The sequence below is a fragment of the Gobio gobio genome (assembly GCF_949357685.1).
Source record: "Gobio gobio genome assembly, chromosome: 8".
Lineage (NCBI taxonomy): Eukaryota > Metazoa > Chordata > Actinopteri > Cypriniformes > Gobionidae > Gobio > Gobio gobio.
In genome coordinates this window covers 24,534,430-24,559,425 of record NC_137114.1, presented here as the reverse complement: position 1 = coordinate 24,559,425, position 24,996 = coordinate 24,534,430, and the positions used below count along the sequence as shown (strand labels likewise).

The following is a 24,996-nucleotide window of genomic DNA, read 5'->3' as shown; positions in this document are numbered from 1 at the left end:
AGTACAAAATAAAATTACAAAATAAAATTAAAAAATATGTGTACTCACATTTTACCGTTAAAAAGTCTGTTATTACGTTATGTTTTTTTTTTATTAATTTTTTTTTATCTCATGCCAAACTTTTCAACGGTAATGTAGCCTATGTGATATAAAATAATATGAATATAATATAGCTTATGTTGAAATGTGTATTACTGTGCAAGTTTCAGTGAGGTAGGATTGGTAGGATATCGTCAAAAAAATTACTAATTCCCTCCAACCAGAAGTGAAAACTTGTGCTCAAATGTGCTCAGTTTAACCACAGAGTATAAGTCACCACTTAGATCCTCTTTTGTTAACAAATGTGAAGTTTGAGTCCACATAGTTAGCACTCTTTGCAGCCTAACTGGATTATTACCAAACCCTATTTTCTTTTGAAGGATGACCTACACAAAATACACATTCTGAAGTGGAGTCTTCAGATCCTCCTGTAGTAGAGACTGCTGGAACTAAACCTGCCTTTGAGTGAGTGCATTTGAGTCCTTTTTTAAACTGTTTGGGGTTAATCCCAATATATAGACTATACTGTCTATGTGGTATTATTCCAAACACATGATAACAAAATATGCTATTTTATATTTGTATTCCTTTTTTTATATAAATATATTTTTAAATAACAACGGCTGTTTTATTGAGCCATATCGATCTGCTAGCAGAAATACCCACCTATTATTCACTATACACAGATATTGCAAAACTTAAACTTATCAAATTCTTCAACAAAAAAACCTGAAAGTTTTCCTATAAAATCCCCAACTTAGCTCACAACAGGATATGTTTGCCACAGTACGTTATACCAGGCACATAAGCAAATATCCATGTTCTGTCAAGTAAATATGTGGTTTTTAACTGAAATCCCCTGTAAACGCTTGAGGCAGCCAAACACCATGACTTGTGGGAGTAATTCAGAGCAGCTTTTGAGAATCTCACTGCCAAAAGCATTTAGTGTAGTCAATAGCCGCGTTTCCACCGAAATTACCCGGAACTATTTGTACCAGGAACTTTTTTCCCAGGAACTTTTTCTCCCCCAGACCTGCTACAATCTGCATTTCCACCGCGGTCTAAAGTACCGGGGAGATTAGGCAAATTAGTCCGGTGACGTGGGAATGCGCGCGACTGCTTCTCCCAGTTACCGACGGACAGTAATCACTTTTGCGCGATACTGTCTGCAACAATAACAAGTGTAGGAGATGCAAGCAGCGCTGCTTTTGCTGATTATGTACACAAATTACCAACACTGTTTATTTAAACGTGCACTTTCACCTGGTTTGACCATTTTAATGCAAAATGGGATGATGGGCAATCCAAAATCTGAATGTGTTGTAATAGCTCAATTCCAAAACAAAACATTTTCTATAAAAGGATAATGAGGTTTCATTCATGACAGATGTGTGAAAAGTTAATTGAATGAAAACAATAGACTGAATTAAGCAGTTGAAAGATTAGGTACTAGACTGCAAGTATTTTATTTTTTATCACAATAACATCTCTTAACATTCACAACAAAAAAAAAATTCACATGACTAGTATTACAATGTGCTTCATTAAATGCATAATTTTAGAGACTTCTTCCTCAAATTTGAAATGAAGCAGGACCACACTTATGGCTTCACTTAAGTTGTGGTTATAAGTTATTATACTACATTCACATAGTTATACATTTAAAAATATAATATTTGGGTTTTCTAGATATGTTTATGTGCATATTCAGAAAGACTTGCGAGCAGCAGCCCTTTTATTTGCTTCCTACACTATATGAATACAATTAGAATGTGGTTATATAGTTAGAATGTGGAAATTAAAGACACAGTGACATTTTACACATTTTACTTTATTTTAGACAGATTAGTTCTTACAAAATTAAAATAAAAGTGTGCAAAGACAAATAAATTACTAGAACAATAAAATGAAAATATAAAATGTGAAAACAACAATATAAAAAAAAAAGTGTATTTTTCAGTAACCTTTCCAAGAGCTGTGCCAACATGTACAATATATAAAGTACAAATGTGGTAGTGCAAATGCTTCATTCAAGCGGCTGGTCATTGTGGCTACTTCTTGAACGACTGGACAAACTGTCCAAGAACAGACAGAAACCCGGTCTGAAAGTCCCTCTGCTTTCTTCCGCTTCTGACTGGTGGAATGCCAGCTCTTGCCTCCTCATCTCTCCTCGGCCTGGCTATCCAGTAACAGCTGAATATATTGGTCAGGCTGTTCTTGTCCATGCTGCAGGACGGCCCGGCCCATGTCCCTCAGTGCATCAAAAAAGTCACAGTCCTTTTTCCTTTTCCCTAAGTAGAAAACTTGCACAGAAACACATGGAAATTAATACACAAGGCAACCATGAAACAATAGAAACCATCAATTAATTATTTAAAGTGTTTTCACTACAAATAATGAACAATTGTTTGGCCAGCTTGAACAATGCCCAGTGTGCAAATTTTATCATGGGCAATTTAAGTTTACAATTAAAAACAACAAAACCATTAAGGATTACACATCAGTTTTTAAATATATACACATTTTTGTCAGCTTTATAACGTACTGGTGACCGCGGGGGAAAACACGCTGGTCTCCGTTGCCTGCGATTCATCAGGGCCACTCGTTACGTCTGGAAAAGCACGTTGAAAAGTTACTGCAACGTGTTTAAACACTGCGACGAGTTTAATAGATGATACCAAGATGATATATTTACCTTCAACCCACTCGGATTCCTGGATGGTTTCCAACAACGCACTAGCCGAGTCTTTCGTTACCGCTGCCCTAGAAAAGGACGGTCTGTGTCCCAGCAACGCGTCCAGGCGGTCATAACACTTGTTGATACGCCGGTCGGAACCGCTCCGGTTGTTATGATCCTTTAATTTCTTGTAATCTTGTCTTAATTTCTTCAACTTCTCTCTGCACTGTTTTCCAGTGTGACTGGAACCGAGCCGATATCTTCAGGTATACCTTTTCATTACGGGTCGCCGTTTCCAGTTCCCGCTGGATGTCCTCCTCCGCATATATGCTCAATAAAGCCTGAACCTCGTCGTCGGTCCATCGGTCGAATTTATTGTTGAACTCCATTGTTGCAAAAAAAAATATTTACTGAACGCAAAACCCACAGAACTCACCTCGCAAAAGACTCGTAAATATGGCGGTGGAAAAAAAAAATAGCTGCGAGAGCTCAACCAATCAGCATGTTCAGCGCCCAAGTCCCACCCCCGAAAGTTCGGGAACTTTTCAAAAGTCCCACCTCGCAAGCAGGGCCGTTTGGAGGGGGAAATATTTACCCGGAACTTCATTTAGACCCTGGTTCCTGCGGTCGAAACACACCGAGTTCCCCCCCAAAGTTCCTGGTTCCGGGGTAAAGTTCCTGCGGTGGAAACGCGGCTATAGACGGGGTCAGATGGAAATGAGAATAAAAACAAAACGTGTCCATGATGGTTTTCATGTTTATTAGCCATCATGTCAGAGACAAACGATCCTCTTCGGATTGATTACAAGCATATTTTTCTTCTTCTTCTTTATTTTACTATGAATGAATTGTTATAATTGACATGTGTTTTTTTGTGTGCTGATTTTACAGTCTGATCGCAGTCAGATCACTTCAATTCACTTACTACTATTCATTCACTATAATATTCATTTAATATATAAAATATATAAATAGCCACTATTTATTGTTTATTCATGTATTCATTTACTTATGCATTCTCTGTAGACATAGCAATAACATTAACACTTATGTGACAAATTCATTCTAATAATAACTCACCAAGAAAATTGTCGTATACATTTTTCTGTTTATTTTTTTCAACAGTGGTATTGTAGAGGGCACATTTGCAGTTTTCAGCTCAATCAATATATCTTTCATTTTCTTTGCTCCCCATTGGATGCATATAAAGATTCACACACCAAAATATCCCAGACACGATTCCAGAATCATGGTCTATAAATAAATTAGAAAATAATGGAGACTTTCTACTGATTTACCAGCTCAGTAGTTGAAAACACATAAAAATGAATGCTAATTTTCACAGCAGTTGACAGTTTATGGCACATCCGCATTGTAAGTGCTCAACAGTTGAGTATGGAGTTGGCCCTCATGATGCTTATGACCTTCCGTGAGGTGAAACTGTATTCAAACTGCATGTGCCCACGGTAGAAGTACAAATATCCTGTTAAAAAAGAAGTCATTCATGCCTTGGAGAATTGGTTCAAATACATTAACTGACGCTATAAGAAAGTTATGTGCTATTATTCATTTACACATACCAAAATGATAAGCAGCGGCATCCACTTCCTCTCCGATTCCGGGAAAGTCTTCCTCAATGGTTCGTGGGTATCCACTATCCATGGTGCCTGTCTGCTCATCATAACTGGAAAAGACATGCAGTTTACATTAGCTTTTTAGCATTCTATTGATTTTGGATTTGCTTATGGGTTCAGAATACTTGATAATATATATATATATATATATATATATATATATATATATATATATATATATATATATATATATATATATATATATACATGGACGATGCAGTATTTTTTGTAACATACCTCCAGTATTCCTCATCTACAAAAAGTAGAGTCTTGCCCGTATCTCGGATGTTAACAGCTGCATCTATTTTGCGGACGGTCTTTGGGAGACCCAGTTTGTGGATGTATTTTGGATAGCCGTCAACTAGATTGTAGCCATTGAGAGCCCACATTTTGATACCTGTAAAATTTTTCAATCAGAAAAAAGTTATTGTTAATTGAATAAAGCTCAAATCAAATCAAATATAAATATTAGATGAAAAGCCTTTAAAAATGTTGCCTTGAAGTACTGAAATTGCTAAGACTGAACAAAAAAGATTTTTTCTAAAACTTAAAATAAAAATAAATAAATAAATAATAATAAAAAATATATATACATATATATATATATATATATATATATATATATATATATATATATATATATATATATATATATATATATATATATATATATATATATATAAAAATAAAAATAAAAGCTATTTTAAAATAATAAATACTATAATATTATTTAAATGGTGGTAAAGTGTTGGTAAAGAAAACTTGAGCAAAATAAAGATAAAATAACATGACAAATCATTTGACATTTGAATCAAAACTAACCACTGAATATGATGACGATATCTTTCTCTGGGTTCTCATAGGCAGCGTCTACTTTGTTGGGTATTTCAGGCCAGGTACTTTTAATGAGGGTTTGTTCAGGCTCAGGCATTTGTGTATGTAGCCGCCAGTAAAACCTGCCAACAACAATATTATCAGGAACCATACTAGGATAGAACACATTATACACAAGTTTAAAAATCTGCTAGTGCAGCCAGGGAAAGTTTTATCACAATAATGGACTATTTTTGCACCTGTCTTTGAAAATGATTGTCTCTCCACGGAGTTCAGTGACGGCATCGAAACTCAGTTCAGGGTCACACTTGCTTGGAGCGTCTGGTTTGGGCTTGACTCTTCCATGGTTTGGGTTTTCACCTTCGATTAACCCAAAACCATAGGTTGAATCAGGACTATGAAGACCTCTAGTATAATCTATTGGTCAGAATGATGCATTACTCACCATAGAGAGACTGGATCCCCTCAATGTCATCCTCAGAGAGGGGAAAACCCTTGCCGTAGGAGTACACCGGGTACATCAGTGACCCAGGGTCAGAGGAATGGGCCATACCGAGAGCATGGCCAAACTCATGGGCCGCGACCAAGAAGAGATTGAATGCTGCAAAGAACATAGTGAAGATTACACCGTTTCAATATTGATAATAATGTTTCTTGAGCAGAAAATCAGCATATTAGAATGATTTCTGAAGGATCATGTGACACTGAAGACTGGAGTAATGATGCTGAAAATTCAATTGAATAATATTTCACAATATCACTGTTTTTACTATATTGGTGGAGCATTGGTGAGCATAATAGACATTTTAAAAATCTTACCGACCTCAAACTTTTGAAAAGTGGTGCAACAACTGCATAAATGTGGTATTTTTTGTACCGTGAAAGTCTTTGGTCCATGTTTCATCCTCATCAAAGTGTGTATCACCACCAATGCCATTTCCAGGGGGGTAAGCATGAGCAAGAAGCCCCTCCGGTCCATCAAACGGGTTGAAGTCTCCATGTTCTGTCATTTGAATACAAAACAAGAACAGAGATTGATAGAAATAAAAGCTAGAAAGAAATATCCATCATTTTATTTCCCACTTCAATGAATAATAAAAATGTTGGTACCTTTTGCTCCAAAGCTGATCATGATATCAGCATTTCCCTCGTGCAGTCTCTTAAACCTCAGTGGAGTCACCCTGCTCCAGACGTTTAAAGCATTTCGGATGGCTCTGTCCACATCCGCCTTCTTCAGGTCAGGAGTGTAGTTCAGAATCCTGAAAGTGAATAAAACACGTATTTTGAAAATAAAACGGCCTCTTTTTTTATCGTATTCCCTTATTTAATGTACAAACACAAACCTGAAGGTCACATTTGTGGTTTGCCATTTGAGGTCTCGTGGAAAGTGATTATATTCGGCCACATCTGGAACTCCACAACGAGCCATTTTCATTATCTCCAAAGTGTTGTCGTCCAGTTTTCCCGTCACTTCCAAACTAAAAAACTCTTGCATCTCTTGAATTTTCTTGTGCATGGCATCAGAGGATTTTCCTTCTCCCTGGAGACCAGCCGGCATGCCATAGTAACTTCGAAGGTATTTCTAAAAAATAAATAAATAGAAGAATAAAATTTAAAGAACAGAAAATCTTTTATCCCACAAAAAACTGACATTTTAAAGAAAAATAATGCTCTTCCTACCTTAGCTAATGACACCTTGTCTTTCTCCTCAGTTGAAATAGGTTTTGCCAAAGCGTGTGCAGCAATCACCAACAATACCACAGCTGTCCACTCCATGTTGACCGGATGATGTTCTGCTCGGTCTGACAGGGTTCTTTATAGTGCTCTCTCCTGTCAAAAATTGTTTGTGATTCATGTAAAAAGTACCTTGGCCAATCCGCCACTTCCTCTAACCGCACAGCCAGCAGAATGTGGTTAAAAACTGCTTTTAGGACACCTGAGTGTGCAATGATATCACTGCCTCGGCGCTACTTTTAGCTGCAAGTGATTTGTTGACTCATTTTGGTAAAAGACATGAGTAATGAAAGGATATAAAGTCATGTTAGTGCTTCTTGTTTTGAGAGTTTTAGAAGCCCTAGTACACACCTCTCAGACTTGATCAATATACAAGAAATGAAAAAATACACAAAAAAATCTATTTTAAGGCCTAAATGATGGCAAAACGTTATGCCAACTTCATTTCAAGATGACTATATTTTTCCAGACTGCTGGAAAGGATCGTGAATCATAGCCATTCAGTTTTGACTAGACCTGGCATATGACTTCTATAATGTACAGACGATAAGAAAGAGGATCTTTAGCAGCTAATATATAAAGTAATTAACATCTTTCACTAAATGAAATCTTTCACTAAAATCAAAAATGACATGCATAATGTTACAAAATAGTTCTTTTTCAAATAGATGCTGATCTTTTATCCATCAAAGAACAAAATGTATGACGGTTTCCAAAATAGTATGAAGCAGAAGAACTGTTTTCAACATTGATAATAATAACAATAAATATAGCTGCAAGCAGCCAAGCGCAAACAAGAAGACAAGACATGCCAAAATGGCTGGGAGTGTCAAATAAACGGCAACAATTAGATGATTTTAGGCAAAAAGGCTGAAAAATGCATTGTAGTCAATGGGAATTTCATGTTTTGTTCTATTATAGCGCCACCAAGAGGCACAATCCTACATTTTTTTTATGTTTCTTCGGAGTGAGCCCATACATATGTGTGTCAATTTTGGTGAAAATATCTAATTTCGTTTTGGAGTTATAGACATTTATATGAAAAAAACACGTAAAAAATGACTGACACCTGACTTTGATTGGATTTTACTACCTCTTACTATCAATATTTTGACATTTGGGCATATCCATGTTGCTATCGACCTATGTTTCCAAACCTCTGATGCTGCTTTCGTCTCGATCGGACTAGCAGTTTCGGCGATATCAGCTAACGTTTTATAAGCGCTAAATTTAAACGCTGCACAAACCATACGCCGAAACCTGGCAAGTCTGGTATCGTTGGACTCGGCAAGGATTCAGGAGACAAAAAAAATGACTCCCATGAAAAAAGTAAATCTCACCCAAAGTTATAAGCGTTTAAAAAAAAAATCCACTAGGTGGCACTGTTTCGAAACTTCTCATGCTCTTTCAGGGCATTGAGCTGATGACCCATAATGAGTTTCGTAACAATCCGTTCATGTGTTCGTAAAATACAGCATTTTAGCACATAATTCAAAATGTCTGACAGCCAAAATGGCCGATATGGTAAAATTGGATATTGGACGACTCGACATGTTGCCCTGAATCTAACGAGACCACTTCTATGATTTTTGGACAAACGGTTCAAAAGTTATAAGCAAAAATAGCCATTTTTCATATCTCCGGACCAGTTGGTGGCGCTGTGCCGGAACGCTGCAAGTTGCCTCAGGTCATGCTTGTAATGACATGTACCAAGTTTGGTCTGAATACAATGAAACGTTGCGAAGATACAGCCTTACGCTTGTTTTTGCAAGTGCTTTGTAAAATTTGTTCACGCGTTTATCAAAAACAATTTTGACGAATCAACTTGAATTCCATAAATTTTTGTCAGCACTGGCTGAAGATGATCTGGTTCAATTTTCGTGCAAATTAGACGAACCGTCTAGGACGAGTTCGCAAAAGTAGGTTTCTGGGAAAATTCCAAACGGCGGGAAATTTATAATGACGGGAAATGACGTCATAGGGTGCGATCGAATCGGCATGAGCTCAGGAATCAGAGGAAAAATAATTTTGTTTCTAGTCCTTAAGGTTCAAAAGTTATTAGCATAAACATGAGTACAAATTTGGGCAGGTGGTGGCGCTATAGAGGGATTGAGTAATGATGCTGAAAATTCAGCTTTACCATCACACATTTTAAAGTATATTAATAATAGAAAACAGCTCTTTTAATTTGTAATAATATTGAACTGTTTTTATGTATTTCTGATCAAATAAATGCAGTCTTGGTGAGCATAAGAGACATTCAAAACATAAAATTTTTTTTAAAAAGCATAAAAAAATCTTACCGACCACAAACTTTTGAACAATAGTGATCAAAAACAAAATGCTCTGCATGTTTTGCACAGCTGTTAGGGGCTTTTTTTGCAGTTTCGCAGCATCATCACATGAAAAACACTGAGTCTGTTGGTTTTGTGTGGTGCAAAATCCTTTGAAAAGAAGCAAAGAAAGGGCATTATGAATGACTTTTAGTAATAGATTGTCTTATTTTTTCATATTTCCAATTGTATTATAGTATTAAGATATATTAGTTAGTCCAAAGTTTCAAAGAGCAAAATATTTTCAGGGGCTGCAAGTGTAGGCATGTCCGGTTAATGGCAGCTGTCTCCCATATAACGCAGTATAATGGAGTGACAGAATTCTTGAAATGTGACTTTGCCACTCCACACCTCTATAAAGTACACACATTATTAAGCACCAGACAAGTGTCTAGCTTTCTAATAACACTGATTTTACTCGAGGTTTGTTAAATCGTTGCTCAAAAGCACTTGGTACACTTGAGATATAATGATGCACAGAAAACAGTTAAACAACACAATATACACCATAGTACATAGTTTTCACAATTATAGGTGATTAGGCCGGTATGTAAAAATTAGCACTTATCATCGGATGTTTTGTCTGCCAGTTACGCAAAGGAATCTTGGGCAACAGTGGAAATATAAATATTACATTTCAGTGAAACCATTTGACCAGACTTATCGTTTGTGATTGCAGGCAATGAGCAATTCAATCTTTTAGAAGACCATGATGTCTCAAATACTGTGGAAGAGAATTCATAAAAGGAACATGATTCAAAAATAATAATAATAATGTAAACGCAAGTAAAAACTGACTAATTAAATCCTTATATATAATATAATGATGTAGTGATGATATGACTGTAAATAATGAAAATTCAGTTCAGAATTTTTTCCCTACATTTTAAAATGTTTTTTTTATCGTTGTAGCAGTAAAGTTGATTCAGTCCAAAACTCATATTTTTACAAATCTCAATATCATGTATTAATTTAAGGTTATTTCAGTGCCATAATTGATTTAAATCTCATCTGTTTTAGAAAGAAGCAAGCAAAGACATGTACAATAAAAACACTGACTAAGACTTTTTGCACTGGAAGCTGATGGATGTATATTCATAACCTGGGGCCAAAACCAACGGGCTTCAACAAAGAAGATGTAATGAACTCCTACACATGTCCTGTCGCGAAGTGAAAGAGGTCTATATTAATCTGTCCTCTCAATCCTTATTGTAAAAGACTAAGAATGCATTATGAAACTCTATATTTCTAAAAACTGTGGGCGTAAATGACATGATGTCTACGATAAGCAATAGCCACATGAAAATCGTGGCATCCTTAATTGGAACTGTTGAAAAGGGAACAGGAGTTATATAGCAACACTGTGAATAAATGCAAATATGAGTGTGAATCATGTCAGAATGAGTCCATGCGGGGAACTTCCCAGGTTTATAATGTGGATCATTTCCCACATCTGCCGGAAAGATATGAAAAGGCGATGTCAGGACTCGGGAGAGCAGCTGCCAGCACTGAATGGTAAATAAACCACCTACTAGTGTAATTTACTGGATTAAACTGTTTGCTTTACATTTACATGTATTAATTTAGTAGACACTTCTATCCAAAGCGACTTTCATTATAAGAAAGCAAAAAAAAACACGAGAAGTGCCAGTACCACAAAGTTTCAGTCATTGGAAGAGCTATGATTTTGCCAAGCAAGGCATGTTCCTGGATTAACATATTTTGTTGATCCTGGAACAACATTCCTGTCCGAAAATAGAGTCCTAACCCTATCCCTACTTCTAAACCAAACCCAACTGATCCCTAAAATCAGAGAGAAATTATGGTGAATAACACTGATGTAGAAGCACCTGCCACTGCCGCTCAGTGGTTCATTGTCTACAAACTGGAAGGTTTGTGGTTCGATCCCTGGTTCCACCTGACCAAGTGTCGAGGTGTCCATGAGCAAGACACCTAAACCCAGTTCTTCCCGCAAGCTGGATGGCGCCTTGCATGGCTGACACCACCGTCGGTGTATGAATGGGTGAATGTGAGGCAAGATGTAAAGCGCTTTGGATGGCCATGTGTCTGTTGAAAGTGCTATATGCGAGCCACAACCAGAAGCTTTAACAGAGGAGTAACGTGGACTCACTTGGGCTCATTGAAGACAAGACGTGCCTCTGCGTTTTGAATCGTTTGATTGCACATGTTGGAAGTCCAGCCAGAAGAGCATTTCAATAGTCCAGCCTAGAAATGACAAGGGCTTGGTTGAATGGTTAGGAAGGGCCTGATCTTCCTAATGCTCCGCAAACCTGCATGATCATGCTGTTTTTGCAATGTGATCTTTAAAGGTCAGCTGATCATCAAGGATTACCCCAAGTTTCCTGGCTGAACTTGATGGGATTATCGTTGATGAATTTAGCTGGATGGTAAACTGGTGCTGTACTGACGGAGTGGCTGGGAAGATGAGAAGCTCTGTCTTAGCTATATAGGTTAAGTTGTAGGTGATGTTCTTTCATCCATGCCGAGATGTCTGCCAGGCAGTTTAAGATCAGTGCAGCTATGTTGGATCATCTGGTTGAAATGAAGAGCTGAATGTAATCAGCATAGCAGTGGTAGGAGAAACCATGTGCCTGTATAATGCGTCCCAGTGATGTAGTGGTTAGTATAGAATAGGAGAATAGGAAAGGTCCAAGAACTGATCCCTGAGGTACCCTAGTGACCAGTTGATGCGATTTGGGATACCTCTGCTCCCCTAGCAACCTTGAAGGACCCACCTGTGAGGTACGATTCATAGCAAAGTGGAGTACCAGTGATGAGAGGATGGACAAAAGTATTTGATGATTAAAGGTGCACTGTGTAAATTTTAGCGGCATCAAGCGGTGAGGTTGTGAATTGCAATGGCACCCACTCACCCTTCCCTTTCAAAGCATGTAGAAGCTACAGTGACCGACACAGGACAAAAATGTTGTCGACTGAGAGAGCAGAGAGTAGCTAGCGCTCTGTAGAGTAGTTTGTCTGTTTAGGGCTACTGTAGAAACATGACGGCACAAAATGGCAACTTCACTGTAAGGGGACCTGCGGTGTATGGAGATAGAAATGGCTCATTCTTAGGTAATAAAAACATAACGGTTCACTATGTAAGGTTTTTATACACCACTGAAAACATACTTATCTATATTATATTGCATTTCTGTCAATAGATCCTCATAAATACTACACACTGCACCTTTAACAGTGTTGAAAGCTGCACGACAACAATTGTGATCAGGGGCTTTCAATCTTTTAGATGCCACGGACCCCATAAATATGATCATCCTCGTGCAACCCATCCTTTTAAAGGAATCTTTTGTATAAAGGCCCAATTTATATTGTGAAAAAATTATATTATAAATACATCTAAATATTATTTGGAAAATATGACTCATTATAGCACTGTAACATGCATTATTTATTTATTTACTTTCCTATTTTTATCTCATTTTTATGTATTTATTGTAATATACTGTATTTGTATTTAAAATTGTATTACACTGTTTTTTTTTTTTCCCTAAATATTTCCATGGACCCCCTAGCACTCCCTTGCAACCCCTTGGGTGTCCCAGGAACCCACTTTAAAGTTTAACGTCTATTTACTTTAAAATAAAATAATAACCAACATATTATTAAGTACAAAAAGTTAAATTGTTTAAACAAAAAATGTTTTTGTCAGTTGTATCTTACACTGTTCTTGCAATCTCGTCTCACAAAAGTAACAGACCCTTAATTTTACATTTAAATATTACCATTAGCATTTTTTAAATGCATACATGAAGCATGATTATTATTAAATGAATTCTATTTATAAAATGAAATATGTTTTTTTTATTAAATATATAACAAACTATTGAATTGATCATGAAACACAAGTTGTCCCTTGTCTCTGGAGTACAAAAATGTGTTGCAAATGTGCATTTTTAACACGATCATGCTAAATTGACATAATTTACAAAGTTAAACGGTTAACTGCACAGTACAAAATATTTATTTGTATTTATGGTAAAAGTTTGATGAATGAAAAGAGTATTTTATTACCTGTAGTTCCTCACGTGTGTGGCGGCTCTTTAGGACTTTTATTTTAACTTCCCAGCAGCCATGGGTGGCTGAGTTGTTTGTGTGTAGTTTCACACACCCTCTCGCATGTAAATACACAGTGCACAGTTCGTGATGTTACAGGATATTTTTGTCTCCACTAATTGTTTAACACCACGGAGGCTTTGAGACTGCGGAAGTGAAGACAAACGAAGTTTTACGAGGTAGTTTGAATACTGTTTTAAACATATTCACGCTTGATTATGTCATTAATATGTTGCCTTATTTGAGATATTTCAGCCTTTACAGTGATATAAGAATTGTTGCCTAAAACTATACTGGGATTATTTAATGCAACATTTGACATTGTATATAATCCTGGCGCTATACTCTTCACTTCACAATATTATAACGTAAATATTATATTACGATGCATTTAAGAGACATGCACATGAGAATGATGCAGAACAGGTTCATGAGAACGTGTTCTTACGATTGACAGGTTGGCGAGGATGGAGGAAGCTTTGTCACGTGCTTTGAATTCTGTCACCCTGGAGCCTAAAGACAGCAAAATGGACACTTTTGGGTAAATATACCATCTTATTCTTCATTTTGCACATGCTAATCAAAATATATTGAAAGTAGCTTAAAGACACTCTGGTGATCAAGAATCACACCATCTGGGGTTTATATTTACAACCTTGGATTTCCATCATAAATCTAAAAAATTATACTTTTAACATATATTCTCATTATGTCAATGCACAGATATCGGTAAACAAATCCATTCAGAATTTCGTCTGATGGAGCTGCACAAACATGTATTTTAAGCATTTTAAATGTAATTTTGTCACAAGGTTGCAGATTAAAGACCTCAAGCGCTTTTTGTGTTTCAACTTCCAGAATTCTCAGACAAAGTGAACAATTTAGTCTCTTGTTTGCTGAAATGGTGAAAGAATAAAGCAGGGATAAGCACATTAGGATTAGCTTTCTCAACATACTTTGGTGTTTCATGTGGGGGGTTCCGGTTGTTTATGGAAAACGATATATATATATATATATATATATATATATATATATATATATATATATATGGGGTGATTCTTGAACACCAGTGTGTCTTTAAGCCACTTTTAATTTATATATATATATATATATATATATATATATATGCAAATTATATACAAGTATAAATAATTAAGAAAAATATAAATAACATTAAAAGAAAGAAATAAGAATTGATGTTAGAGAAGTGTATTAGATAAGCAAAAATATATCCATTGCATTGAGTAAATGCAGCATTGAGGTTTCCTCTTGTAAATTAAATTGAATGTGTTGGGTGGGTCATGTAAGCCCTTGATAAATCAGATTAGGGTTTTAATCTTTAAATCTAAAAGTCCGCCTACGCTTCCTCCTCCATCTACTCCCCCTACAGCCTATATTACACACTTTACTGGAATAACTGCCTTTGCTTCCCTGGTGCTCAGGGCGAAATAACTATTTTCGCATGACAAGCATGGAGGAAATTACTGATTATTTTAACGAAAAAGCTGTGAGCGCGCTCTGACAGTGTGGCCAGCACCGGTAAAATGTTAGATGCGGCTTTTCTTGTCTGCAGGTAGATTGCGGGCCGACCTAAGAAAGACCAGTTCAGGTTTTGTCTTTCACTTCTCTTGTTGTCGTGTCTGGCAGATCTAAACCTGGCTGTTGGTTTCTAGTCTGGTTTTGTGGTGACTGAGCACCTTTTCTCTGTTTTTCCACACAGCATCTTGTTTGAGTCAATGATCTTCAGGGGATTACATATTTTGACCCTTATATATAAGTCTATAGTTCTTAAAAATGGTTTAACTTAATCTGCAGTTTGGTATGCTTACAATTTCTTGGACCAATTAGTTGAAAAAGTGTTATTGTTAATCTGAGCAGTTATGTGATGACAACATGGAGATTTACTTGAAGGTTTTCCAAATGAATTACACAAGCAGAAGGAATGAACTATTATTTTATTGAACTGAATACATCTTTCTTTCTTATACCCACAGGCTGTATGTCGTCACATGGAATGTGGGCACAGCTGAGCCTCCTGAAGATGTGAACTCTCTGCTTCAGCTCAGCTCCCCGAAGAAACCCGACCTCTATGTGATTGGGTGAGATATTATATCTTAAGGTCTCTCGGACACACCATAAAGTAAATAATGACAGTTATCTCACCTCAGAAATATGTGGTCTGAATGTCCTAATGTCTGTGATGCTGCTTTTGTTCAGTCTGCAGGAAGTGAAGGCTGCACCCCTCAAGTTTGTCGCAGATCTGGCCTTTGAGGACTCCTGGAGTCAGCTCTTCATGAGCACTCTAGCGCCTTTGGGTTATATCAAGGTGCTGGTTCTGTCTACCTCATACTAACATGCTTTTGTTCATGTGCTAACCGTGTGATTCACTATGAACCAGTGGACAATTGCTTTCTTGGTCATTGGTTTATATAGAGCAGCTCCGACAGGTAGATGTACACGGGAAATATTAGGTGATTTAATGATGAAGTATTTTTACAAGCACACATATTTATTAATTCATTATAATGTGATATATATACACTGATCAGGCATAACATTATGATTCCTAATATTGTGCTGGTTCCCCTTTTGCTGCCAAAACAGCCCTGACTCGTCGAGGCATGGACTCCGAGATGTTAGCAGCAGATCCTTTAAAGGGCAACTATTATGCCCCTTTTTACAAGATGTAATATAAGTCTCAGGTGTCCCCAGAGTGTGTCTGTGAAGTTTCAGATCAAAATTCCTAACAGATCATTTAATATACCATTTTGAAAATGGCAATTTTTGGGTTTGAGAAAAATCTGCTGTTTTGTGTGTGTCTCCTTTAAATGCAAATGCCCAGAGGGTTTGGTTTTGATCTCTATCGCAGACACGCTCACTTGACATTGCAGTTCTTCATCATCACGAAATATTTTCATCTGCATGCGTTTTAAAGCCATATCACTCTCAAATTGAGCACACACACCCGACGCGTGCGCACTGAGAGCGGGATGTCGGTGCGTCTGTGAGTACGCTATTAAACTAGACTAGTTCTCTTTCATGTGTTATTGCGATTAAACAGCCAAATGCCCACAAGGTTATGTCAGAACACAAAGTTCACATGAAAACAGTTGGTTATGTCTGTGCATGTATGCAGCAAGTACAGAAATCCCGTGTGCATATTAGATCTGTGTACTAAAGTGAAAGCAGTGTAATATACAGTACCTACTGCTATATCTACTGTTAATATGAATCAAACAACAAAAGACAAACAGAAAATCACTCCCTGCTCTTGACTGAATGGACTTTAGTAGCTTTAATAAGAACACATTTCTTACTTAAAGGGTTAGTTCACCCAAAAATGAAAATTTTGTCATTAATTACTTACCCTCATGTCGTTCGACACCCGTCAGACCTCTGTTCATCTTCGGAACAGAAATGAAGATATTTTAGTTGAAATCTGATGGCTCAGAAAGGCCTCCATTGGCACAATGGCACGGTTCACTCTCAAGACCCTTAAAAGGTACTAAAGACGTCGTTACAAAGTCCATCTCACTACAGTGGTTCTAAAATAACTTTATGAATCGGCGACAATAGTTTTTGTGCGCAAAAAAACCCTAAATAATGACTTACATAGTGATGACGATTTCAAAACAAAGCATCATGAAGCTTCGAAGCGTTATGAATCAGTGAGCCGAATGATGATTCGGATCACGTGTCAAACTGGTGAAATTTGGCGATTCAAACCGCTGAATCGACTCACTGATTCATAACGCTTCGAAGCTTCATGATGCCGTGTTTTGAAATCGTCGTCACTATGTAAGTCGTTATTTAGGGTTTTTTTGCGCACAAAAACTATTGTCGCCGATTCATAAAGTTATTTTAGAACCACTGTAGTGAGATGGACTTTGTAACGACGTCTTTAGTACCTTTTAAGGGTCTTGAGAGTGTAGAGTACCATTGTGCCAATGGAGGACTTTCAGAGCCATCAGATTTCAACTAAAATATCTTAATTTCTGTTCCGAAGATGAACGGAGGTCTGACGGGTGTCGAACGACATGAGGGTAAGTAATTAATGACAGAATTTTCATTTTTGGGTGAACTAACCCTTTAAATGCTGCTGTTAAATGCTCTGACGAGGAGATAAACATATCAGACTTTGTACAGCTCACTGAGGGCGGGGTCTATGCTAATACGGCAGTGTCCGTCAACACTCGAGGGCAGGGCCTGTAAAATGTGACGTCACATTGCCCAGAATATGCAAACGGCTTGTTCTGAGACACTGCTTATGATGTATGGGTCTTCACGCTTGCCCATTTTTCCTGCTTCTAACACATCAACTTTGAGGACAAATTGTTCACTTGCTGCCTAATATATCCCACCCACTAACAGGTGCTGTGATGAAGAGATAATCAGTATTATTCACTCGCCTGATCAGTGTGTGTGTGTGTGTGTGTGTGTATATATCACAATGTATGATTTTTTAACTATTTATTTGTATGATACAGCTGCAAATTAGTATTTGAACACCTGAGAAAATCAATGTTAATATTTGGTACAGTAGCCTTTGTTTGCAATTACAAAGGCCAAACGTTTCCTGTAGTTGTTCTCCAGGTTTGCACACACTGCAGGAGAGATTTTGGCCCACTCCTCCACACAGATCTTCTCTAGATCAGTCAGGTTTCTGGCCTGTCGCTGAGAAACACAGAGTTTGAGCTCCCTCCAAAGATTCTCTATTGGGTTTAGGTCTGGAGACTGGCTAGGCCACGCCAGAACCTTGATATGCTTCTTACAGAGCCACTCCTTGGTTATCCTGGCTGTGTGCTTCGGGTCATTGTCATGTTGGAAGACCCAGCCTCGACCCATCTTCAATGCTCTAACTGAGGGAAGGAGGTTGTTCCCCAAAATCTCGCAATACATGGCCCCGGTCATCCTCTCCTTAATACAGTGCAGTCGCCCTGTCCCATGTGCAGAAAAACACCCCCAAAGCATGATGCTACCACCCCCATACTTCACAGTAGGGATGGTGTTCTTGGGATGGTACTCATCATTCTTCTTCCTCCAAACACGTTTAGTGGAATTATGACCAAAAAGTTCTATTTTGGTCTCATCTGACCACATGACTTTCTCCCATGACTCCTCTGGATCATCCAAATGGTCATTGGCAAACTTAATGCAGATGGTGGTCCAGTGGGTTACCACCAGTGTGTCCTTGAGCAAGGCACTTTACTCCCTGTGCTCCAGGGGGACAGGTGTCTTTATGCAGCTAACGACCTCAAACAGGTGCATCTAATTTAGGATAATAAATGGAGTGGAGGTGGACATTTTAAAGGCAGACTAACAGGTCTTTGAGGGTCAGAATTCTAGCTGATAGACAGGTGTTCAAATACTTATTTGCAGCTGTATCATACAAATAAATAGTTAAAAAATCATACATTGTGATTTCTGGATTTTTTTTTTTTTAGATTATGTCTCTCACAGTGGATATGCACCTATAAGAATTTTTACAGAAAATAGTGCACACTTTATGTTGTCTGATTTTATGTTTTATTGTGGCCCATTCAGGTGTCCTCCATACGGATGCAGGGTCTACTCTTGCTTTTCTTTTCCAAGCTGGAACACATCCCCTTTATCAGAGACATTCAGGTCACTTACACCCGCACAGGACTCTACGGCTACTGGGTAAGACCAAATACTTTATCGAGCAGCTCTTGATATATAACTGCCTTATAATTGCAGTGCAGGATTCAAATTCATCTTAATTTTCTTCAAATTAAAGGGTAACAAAGGAGGCGTATCTATCCGTCTGTCCTTCTACGGTCACATGCTCTGCTTCCTGAACTGTCACCTCACCGCTCACATGAACTACGCCTCTCAGAGGGTGGATGAGTTTGAGTATATTCTGGATGCTCAGACCTTTGACACCAAAAACATGCCACACATTTTGGACCACAAGTCAGTCCATGATGATATTTTATGAATTGTTGCTGCATAAAAAGTATACTGTATATTTCATTAGCTTTACTTTCTTTCTTATTTTGCATATTCATTTATTTATTGATTATGTCTTTATCTATATTGCTCTTTATTGCATATGAATCCTCTCACCTCATTCTCTAGGGTTGTGTTCTGGTTTGGGGATTTGAATTTTCGTATCGAGGACCATGGTATGCTCTTTGTAAGGAATTGCGTCACCAGCCAGCGTTTCAGTCTACTTTGGCCTAAAGATCAGGTACGGATCACTCTTGAATCTTTATTAGTGAAATAAATTATATGACGCGCTCTTTTAGATGTAGTAACAATATCTATACATGTAAATGAAAAATGTGTAAATGTATGTGTCATAATATTTGTTTGCATCTGTGCATGTCAATATCTCACCAGCTCACCATGATGAAACAGAAGGAAGCTATTTTGCAGAAGTTCGAAGAGGGACCTCTGGACTTTCAGCCCACCTATAAATTTGATTTGCACTCGGATAACTACGACACAAGGTAAATGACACAACTTCTTACAATATATCCTGCAGTATATAGGGCTGTCACAATTATTGATTAATTGTATGATAGTGGTTATTTTGTCTAATCACAATTATTTGAGATAACCGCAATATTTGAATGAAATTTACTAAAAGGATACAGTACAGAATAAAGAAAATAAAAAACATATACAACAGTATAATATAAATATTATTCATTTTCACAGCATTAAAGTAAATCATACAGGCATTTATATTATATTTTGTATTAAGGTCAACTTGAAATTACAATTTCTTAATGCACATTCCTAGTTTTATTAAAATAAAGTCCTATAGGGATACAAATCCTGCTAATTTTTGACCCTCTTTGAATATTTTGTTTTACTTAGAAAATTTGATTATTAAAATGTATTTCATGTTGACTTTTAATTACATTTTCTGAATAGCTGTGAAGGAAACGGTAATCACTTTAATATCCTGAATCTCCCTCAGCTCCTCTGCCAGGGCTGTTTTTAATTGTCAGATGTTCACGCGTGCTCTCTTTTCACCCCTGCAGGGTACAGAAGACATGGTTTGGTTTTAAGTAAGCTTTAAATTTCCCATGTGCTTCTTAACTTGAACCATCCTCCCCTGCTTGTCTAGCCTTCTGCCAGCATTCCTTGATCTGCCAGCATTCCCCCTCCCTAATTTGAGTATTTCTGTCAGAGAGCGTAAATACTTATTTTTTTTTGCCCTAGAGCTGGCAGATCTCATCCACACTTTAATGCAGACCAGTGCTTTGTGTGCCACCCATCCCGTCCTGTAACACCCATTCATCTACTGCTGAAATTAAGCATCAGAAATAAACCATTAATATATAATCCATATATACATCCAGTCTGTGTTCGGACTTAGTTGGTGTTGTGTGTTGCAAGGAGTTTAAATGTTCAAGTATTAGTCATGGCGTCTGTGTTTCTATGCTGTCGTTTCTAGTAGCTGTTCAAATCTTTGCAACATACACGGCCATAAAGCATGTGGACGACACGGCTCGCTTAGTGAAAATGCTTTTTGACCTACAGGATGTATTTATGGTGTCCAAAGGAAAATGAGCTCACCTCACACTAAGTTTTAGAACAATATTTAAAAAAAACTATTAGATGATAGAAAAATGATAGAATGTTTGGTTTTTAATACCTTATTAGAACATATATTAGATTAGATTAGAATATTACATAATTCAAATTTATTTGTATTTTTTGTTACTAAATACATTTTGTTTCTAAAAAACATGACATTGCAAGGTTTCTTTTCATGAACCTATATGCTATATGTTTTTTGCTGTTAAAATGCTTCATAACATCCTTCTATTTTATTACTGTCATAGTTATAAAAGTATGCCACATAAATTCATTTTCACAAAATGAATGACGGCTGTACAGAAAGATATGCCAATGTTCCGCCAGTTGCAAGAACACATCTGGAGAAGGGATTCAAATCCGCAACTTTATTCTATGATATATTTGATTTAATCTTGTTTTCCTCTCTTTGTGATTGGCTAGTGGTAAGAAACGCAAGCCTGCGTGGTGTGACAGGATTCTCTGGCAAGTCAAGCCCAAGTCCTCGCCGCCGGAGGACACTAATGAAGACGGTCATAATGAAGAAGAACAACTGGAGGGGGAACATGCAAATGAGTTCCCTCTGAAAATGACCCAGGAGTATTACACAAGTAAAATGGAGTATGGCGTGAGCGACCATAAGCCTGTCATTGGCGTCTTCCGCTTGGAGGTGGGGCATCACTGTAGTCATTAACCCATTGTGCTATAAAAAATAAAATACTACGAGAATGACCATTTTTTAATCTGTTATCAGTTGAGAAAGATGTACGAGACGCCGCTGGTGCAGGTCAGTGCTGAAGGAGAGTGGAGTGCCGACTTCGAAGCCCTCATAACCTACAGACTTCTTCAGTCCTTTCCCTCCAGTGCCTGGGACTGGATCGGTTTATATAAGGTGAGAGAGGTTCCCAAAATGTGCTCTGTTCTGATTGGGTCACAGACTGCAGGTGAAATAAATAATAAAATAGAACGATGCATATTCTCGTGTATAGTTACAATAGTTATAATAAAATATTGTGAACTAGATTTTATCCAGGGATTCTTTAATATTGAACTTGTTTGTCACTTCACAGGTTGGTTTTAAAAGTGTCTCAGACTATATCACGTACACTTGGGTGAAGGATGACCAGGTGTCTTTAGATGATGAGCTCTTTCAGGTTTGCAACATTTGCTGTCTGCGTTTCTTGTTAACCCTCTGGTGCTCTTCGGTCATTTCTGACCAGAAAAAATTCTGTTTTGAAATTTTAAAAATCACTGCTTCATCAGAATGATATGAAACTTTGTGACTTTTCTTGCATTAGGTATGTAAACACACAAAACAATTGGGGTCATGATTCGAGCATGCTAATTGGTCGTAAAAAAAAAAAGTAGCGTTCATTGTCTTCGGTCATAAATGACCGACCATTGGAAATGAATGAGAAATCGGCAAAAACCCAAAAATTCACTGAATATTTGTGAGTACAATCTACAATCGGCCACGATGCTGAAAAAAAGTACACAGCAGTAAAGGGGTGACACTCTAAAACATCAAGAGTGTGATATTGACACATCCACTCACACACACATGCACACTTATACACACACTCACACCTATGAAAAACTGAACTTATGAACCACATTTTGATTTTTTTTAAATCACAGCTACATCAGAATGATATGAAACTTGGTGACTTTTCTAGCATTAGGTATATAAACACACAAAAGAAAAATGATTCGAGCATGCTAAGTGGTCGTAAAAAAAAACTCCCACTTGTGCTATTCGGTCAAAAATGACCACAATAGGAAATGAATGGGAAATCTGCAAAAACACAAATTCACAGAAAAATTCTATATTTCTAACAATCTCTAAAACTTCTAAAGTTTTCTAAAATATCTAAAACTTTATAATAAATAGTCTTTGAGATTTTTTAAATATATATTTAAATCCATCAAAAAAATCATTAAATGTGTTCATAACAGAACTAGGGAATTCTCAAGGCTCTCCATAGAGACCTCTAGTGATTACACCCATGGTTGCATGATTTCTTAAATAATTCCAAAAGAGGGTGCAAATCTGCCTAGTCTCTATTTTAACCTGAAATACTGCAATAATAAAAAAATTAAAAAAAATGTTTTAAAAAATGTTTGTATAATTTTCAATGGTAAAAACAGACCATAAAAATCATCAAATCATCTCAAAATACAAAATTAAAAAGAAAAAACCAGAGGGTTACATAAAGATTCAACATAATCAACTGAGTGGATTAGGAAATTATATTGTCTTTTTTCACAGGTTTATGTGAACAAAGATGAAATTCCAGTTCGTGGGGGTGAATGTGTGCTGTGCTATTTTAGCAGCAACCTGCAGTGCATTGTGGGTATTAGTCAACCTTTCAAGGTGAGTACATTTTTACTTTTATAATTTGTATATACATAATCAGTGTTGGGGTAAGTTACTCTAAAAAAGTAATTAATTGTTAGCTATTGATTACATTTTCTACTGTGTATTTCGATTACTGTACTAATTTCTCTAAAAAGTACAGCATATTCTATAGTCTGTACAGTTTTTTTATGCTATTACATCAGAAGTAACTAATTAATTGCTTAGTAATGTATTACACCCGACACTGTGCATAATTTAAAAGCTTTAATTTATTCATGGTACTATAAAACATTTATTACAGTTTATTTACGGTAACATATATGACCAGTTTTTATGTAAATAATTATTTTGAATCACTATTATGGCTGTATGTTTTGAAAGTCATATTTTCACTTGGCTACAATGTCAAATGAATGCTCACTTTAGGTGCAGGAATCCAGAGCGGCGATTGAAGAGGGTTTAGTGCCTGAAAATATCAATGGACTTGATGAGACTGTTGCCAGTTAAGACCAAGACCATGATGTCAAACCAAACATACCTGTGGATTCAAGCAAGTGCAATTTTAATCCATAATTTGACCTTTTATTGGTATGTGATACAGTAACTAACAATGTGTTGTTGTTTTTTGTCTTTTAACCCAGAAATATTATAAATCACAGCCAGTATATTTTAAATTGCTGGCAGTTGGTGGGACCCGTACCCAAATAGATTGTGGTATTCTAAGTAAGCACATTTAAATTTGTACCGTATTTATTGGAATGTATTCAAATCAGTGGCTACAAATTAAGAAAAGCATACCAGTGATGTTATTTATTTAATTAATGAATTCACACCACAGCCTTACTATTACCACATTCTCTTAAAACATTTAGTCTGCATTTAACTTGTAATATATTTTCAAACAAAATGTTTTATTAGTCCACTGCACATCACAATTTCAATTTTTACTGTTACCGCTTATGATGTCCTTGTTTTCCCATTCCATTCAAATTTAATGCAGACTGTTACACTGTCAAGAAAAGGCTGCATTTGCACAATTTAATTGAGTACTTTTATGGCACGTTTACTTTATGTGGATCTATTTATGACTAACTCATACTGAAGTGGTATTATTACATGATTTGTGTCTCACTGAAATTAAGTGTGAATAACTGAAGGATGTGCTGAAATAGTCTGACCAATTGTATTTTTGTGGTCAGTACAATTTGATATTACTTTCATGTTAAGTATAAACAGACTATGCGTAGAGTATTTAAACATTTGGTGAACCAAATATGCCCTCTTTTGGCTTAAGAATGTGTTGTTTCTTTTAATGTTAGACTAATGTTATTGTATAAATGGAATATATTTGTATCAAATTTTACTGTATAAATGGTAATAAACTACATTTCTCTGTAAACAAAGAGTTTATTTTTTAAAAGTGCATACTGATGACATGAAATAAATTGTATTTAAATTAAAAATTTAATAACAGTCTTGTTCATTTTGCATGAAAAAATGTTGTGAGGGATAAACATATACTAGGTACTGTTTTATGTTTATTTATTTATTAAATGAAGGTTTTTTTCTTGTCAGAAGGGACATTTTTGGAATATGCATTGTATTTTGCCATTGTTGATCGACATTTAGATACACAGCAGTACAGTAAGGCTATCTCTGGTACAATGGACCTTTTTCACAGACTGTGATGACGCGTTTTAACATTTAAAAAAAAATGTATGTACATTATAACACTATACT

The 24,996-nt window shown here is 36.6% G+C and overlaps 2 protein-coding genes across 7 annotated transcripts; one reads left to right on the top strand and one right to left on the bottom strand.

Moving 5' to 3' along the window:
* Positions 1 to 3,460: 3,460 nt before the first annotated feature.
* mmp13b (matrix metallopeptidase 13b) lies at positions 3,461 to 13,791 on the bottom strand. The gene is made up of 11 exons (XM_079822998.1): positions 13,305 to 13,791; positions 6,865 to 7,014; positions 6,528 to 6,766; positions 6,295 to 6,443; positions 6,062 to 6,187; positions 5,630 to 5,785; positions 5,424 to 5,544; positions 5,173 to 5,306; positions 4,588 to 4,747; positions 4,297 to 4,400; positions 3,461 to 4,199 (listed from the first exon to the last, which is right to left on the bottom strand). The coding sequence occupies exons 2-11, from the start codon at positions 6,958 to 6,960 to the stop codon at positions 4,099 to 4,101; spliced, it is 1,386 nt and encodes a 461-aa protein (XP_079679124.1). The 5' UTR covers positions 6,961 to 7,014; positions 13,305 to 13,791; the 3' UTR covers positions 3,461 to 4,098.
* Positions 13,371 to 24,722, top strand: inpp5ka (inositol polyphosphate-5-phosphatase Ka). 6 transcript variants are annotated; one of them, XM_079822993.1, is made up of 15 exons: positions 13,371 to 13,525; positions 13,804 to 13,887; positions 15,341 to 15,445; positions 15,564 to 15,672; positions 18,891 to 19,007; positions 19,105 to 19,280; positions 19,446 to 19,557; positions 19,710 to 19,819; positions 20,360 to 20,386; positions 21,342 to 21,567; positions 21,652 to 21,789; positions 21,968 to 22,051; positions 23,167 to 23,271; positions 23,683 to 23,806; positions 23,898 to 24,721. In XM_079822993.1, exons 2-14 carry the CDS (start codon positions 13,814 to 13,816, stop codon positions 23,761 to 23,763), a joined length of 1,464 nt encoding a protein of 487 aa, XP_079679119.1. In that variant the 5' UTR covers positions 13,371 to 13,525; positions 13,804 to 13,813; the 3' UTR covers positions 23,764 to 23,806; positions 23,898 to 24,721. The 6 variants fall into 6 exon arrangements, with proteins under 6 accessions (XP_079679119.1, XP_079679121.1, XP_079679118.1 ...); XM_079822995.1 differs by lacking the exon at positions 20,360 to 20,386 and having other exon boundaries at positions 23,898 to 24,722; XM_079822992.1 differs by having other exon boundaries at positions 23,683 to 24,722.
* The last annotated feature ends 274 nt before the right edge of the window (positions 24,723 to 24,996 follow it).

Bases quoted from the DNA above. Each gene is read 5' to 3' on its own strand.
- mmp13b (XM_079822998.1), bottom strand. From the start codon at position 6,960: ATGGAGTGGACAGCTGTGGTATTGTTGGTGATTGCTGCACACGCTTTG. The intron at 5,307-5,423 runs GTGCAAAAATAG...TGTTGTTGGCAG, and splicing joins ACAATCATTTTCAAAGACAG to GTTTTACTGGCGGCTACATA. The intron at 4,401-4,587 runs GTATGTTACAAA...TGTCTTTTCCAG, and splicing joins GTAGATGAGGAATACTGGAG to TTATGATGAGCAGACAGGCA.
- inpp5ka (XM_079822992.1), top strand. From the start codon at position 13,814: ATGGAGGAAGCTTTGTCACGTGCTTTGAATTCTGTCACCCTGGAGCCT. The intron at 19,008-19,104 runs GTAAGACCAAAT...TTCAAATTAAAG, and splicing joins CAGGACTCTACGGCTACTGG to GGTAACAAAGGAGGCGTATC. The intron at 22,052-23,166 runs GTTTGCAACATT...CTTTTTTCACAG, and splicing joins TAGATGATGAGCTCTTTCAG to GTTTATGTGAACAAAGATGA.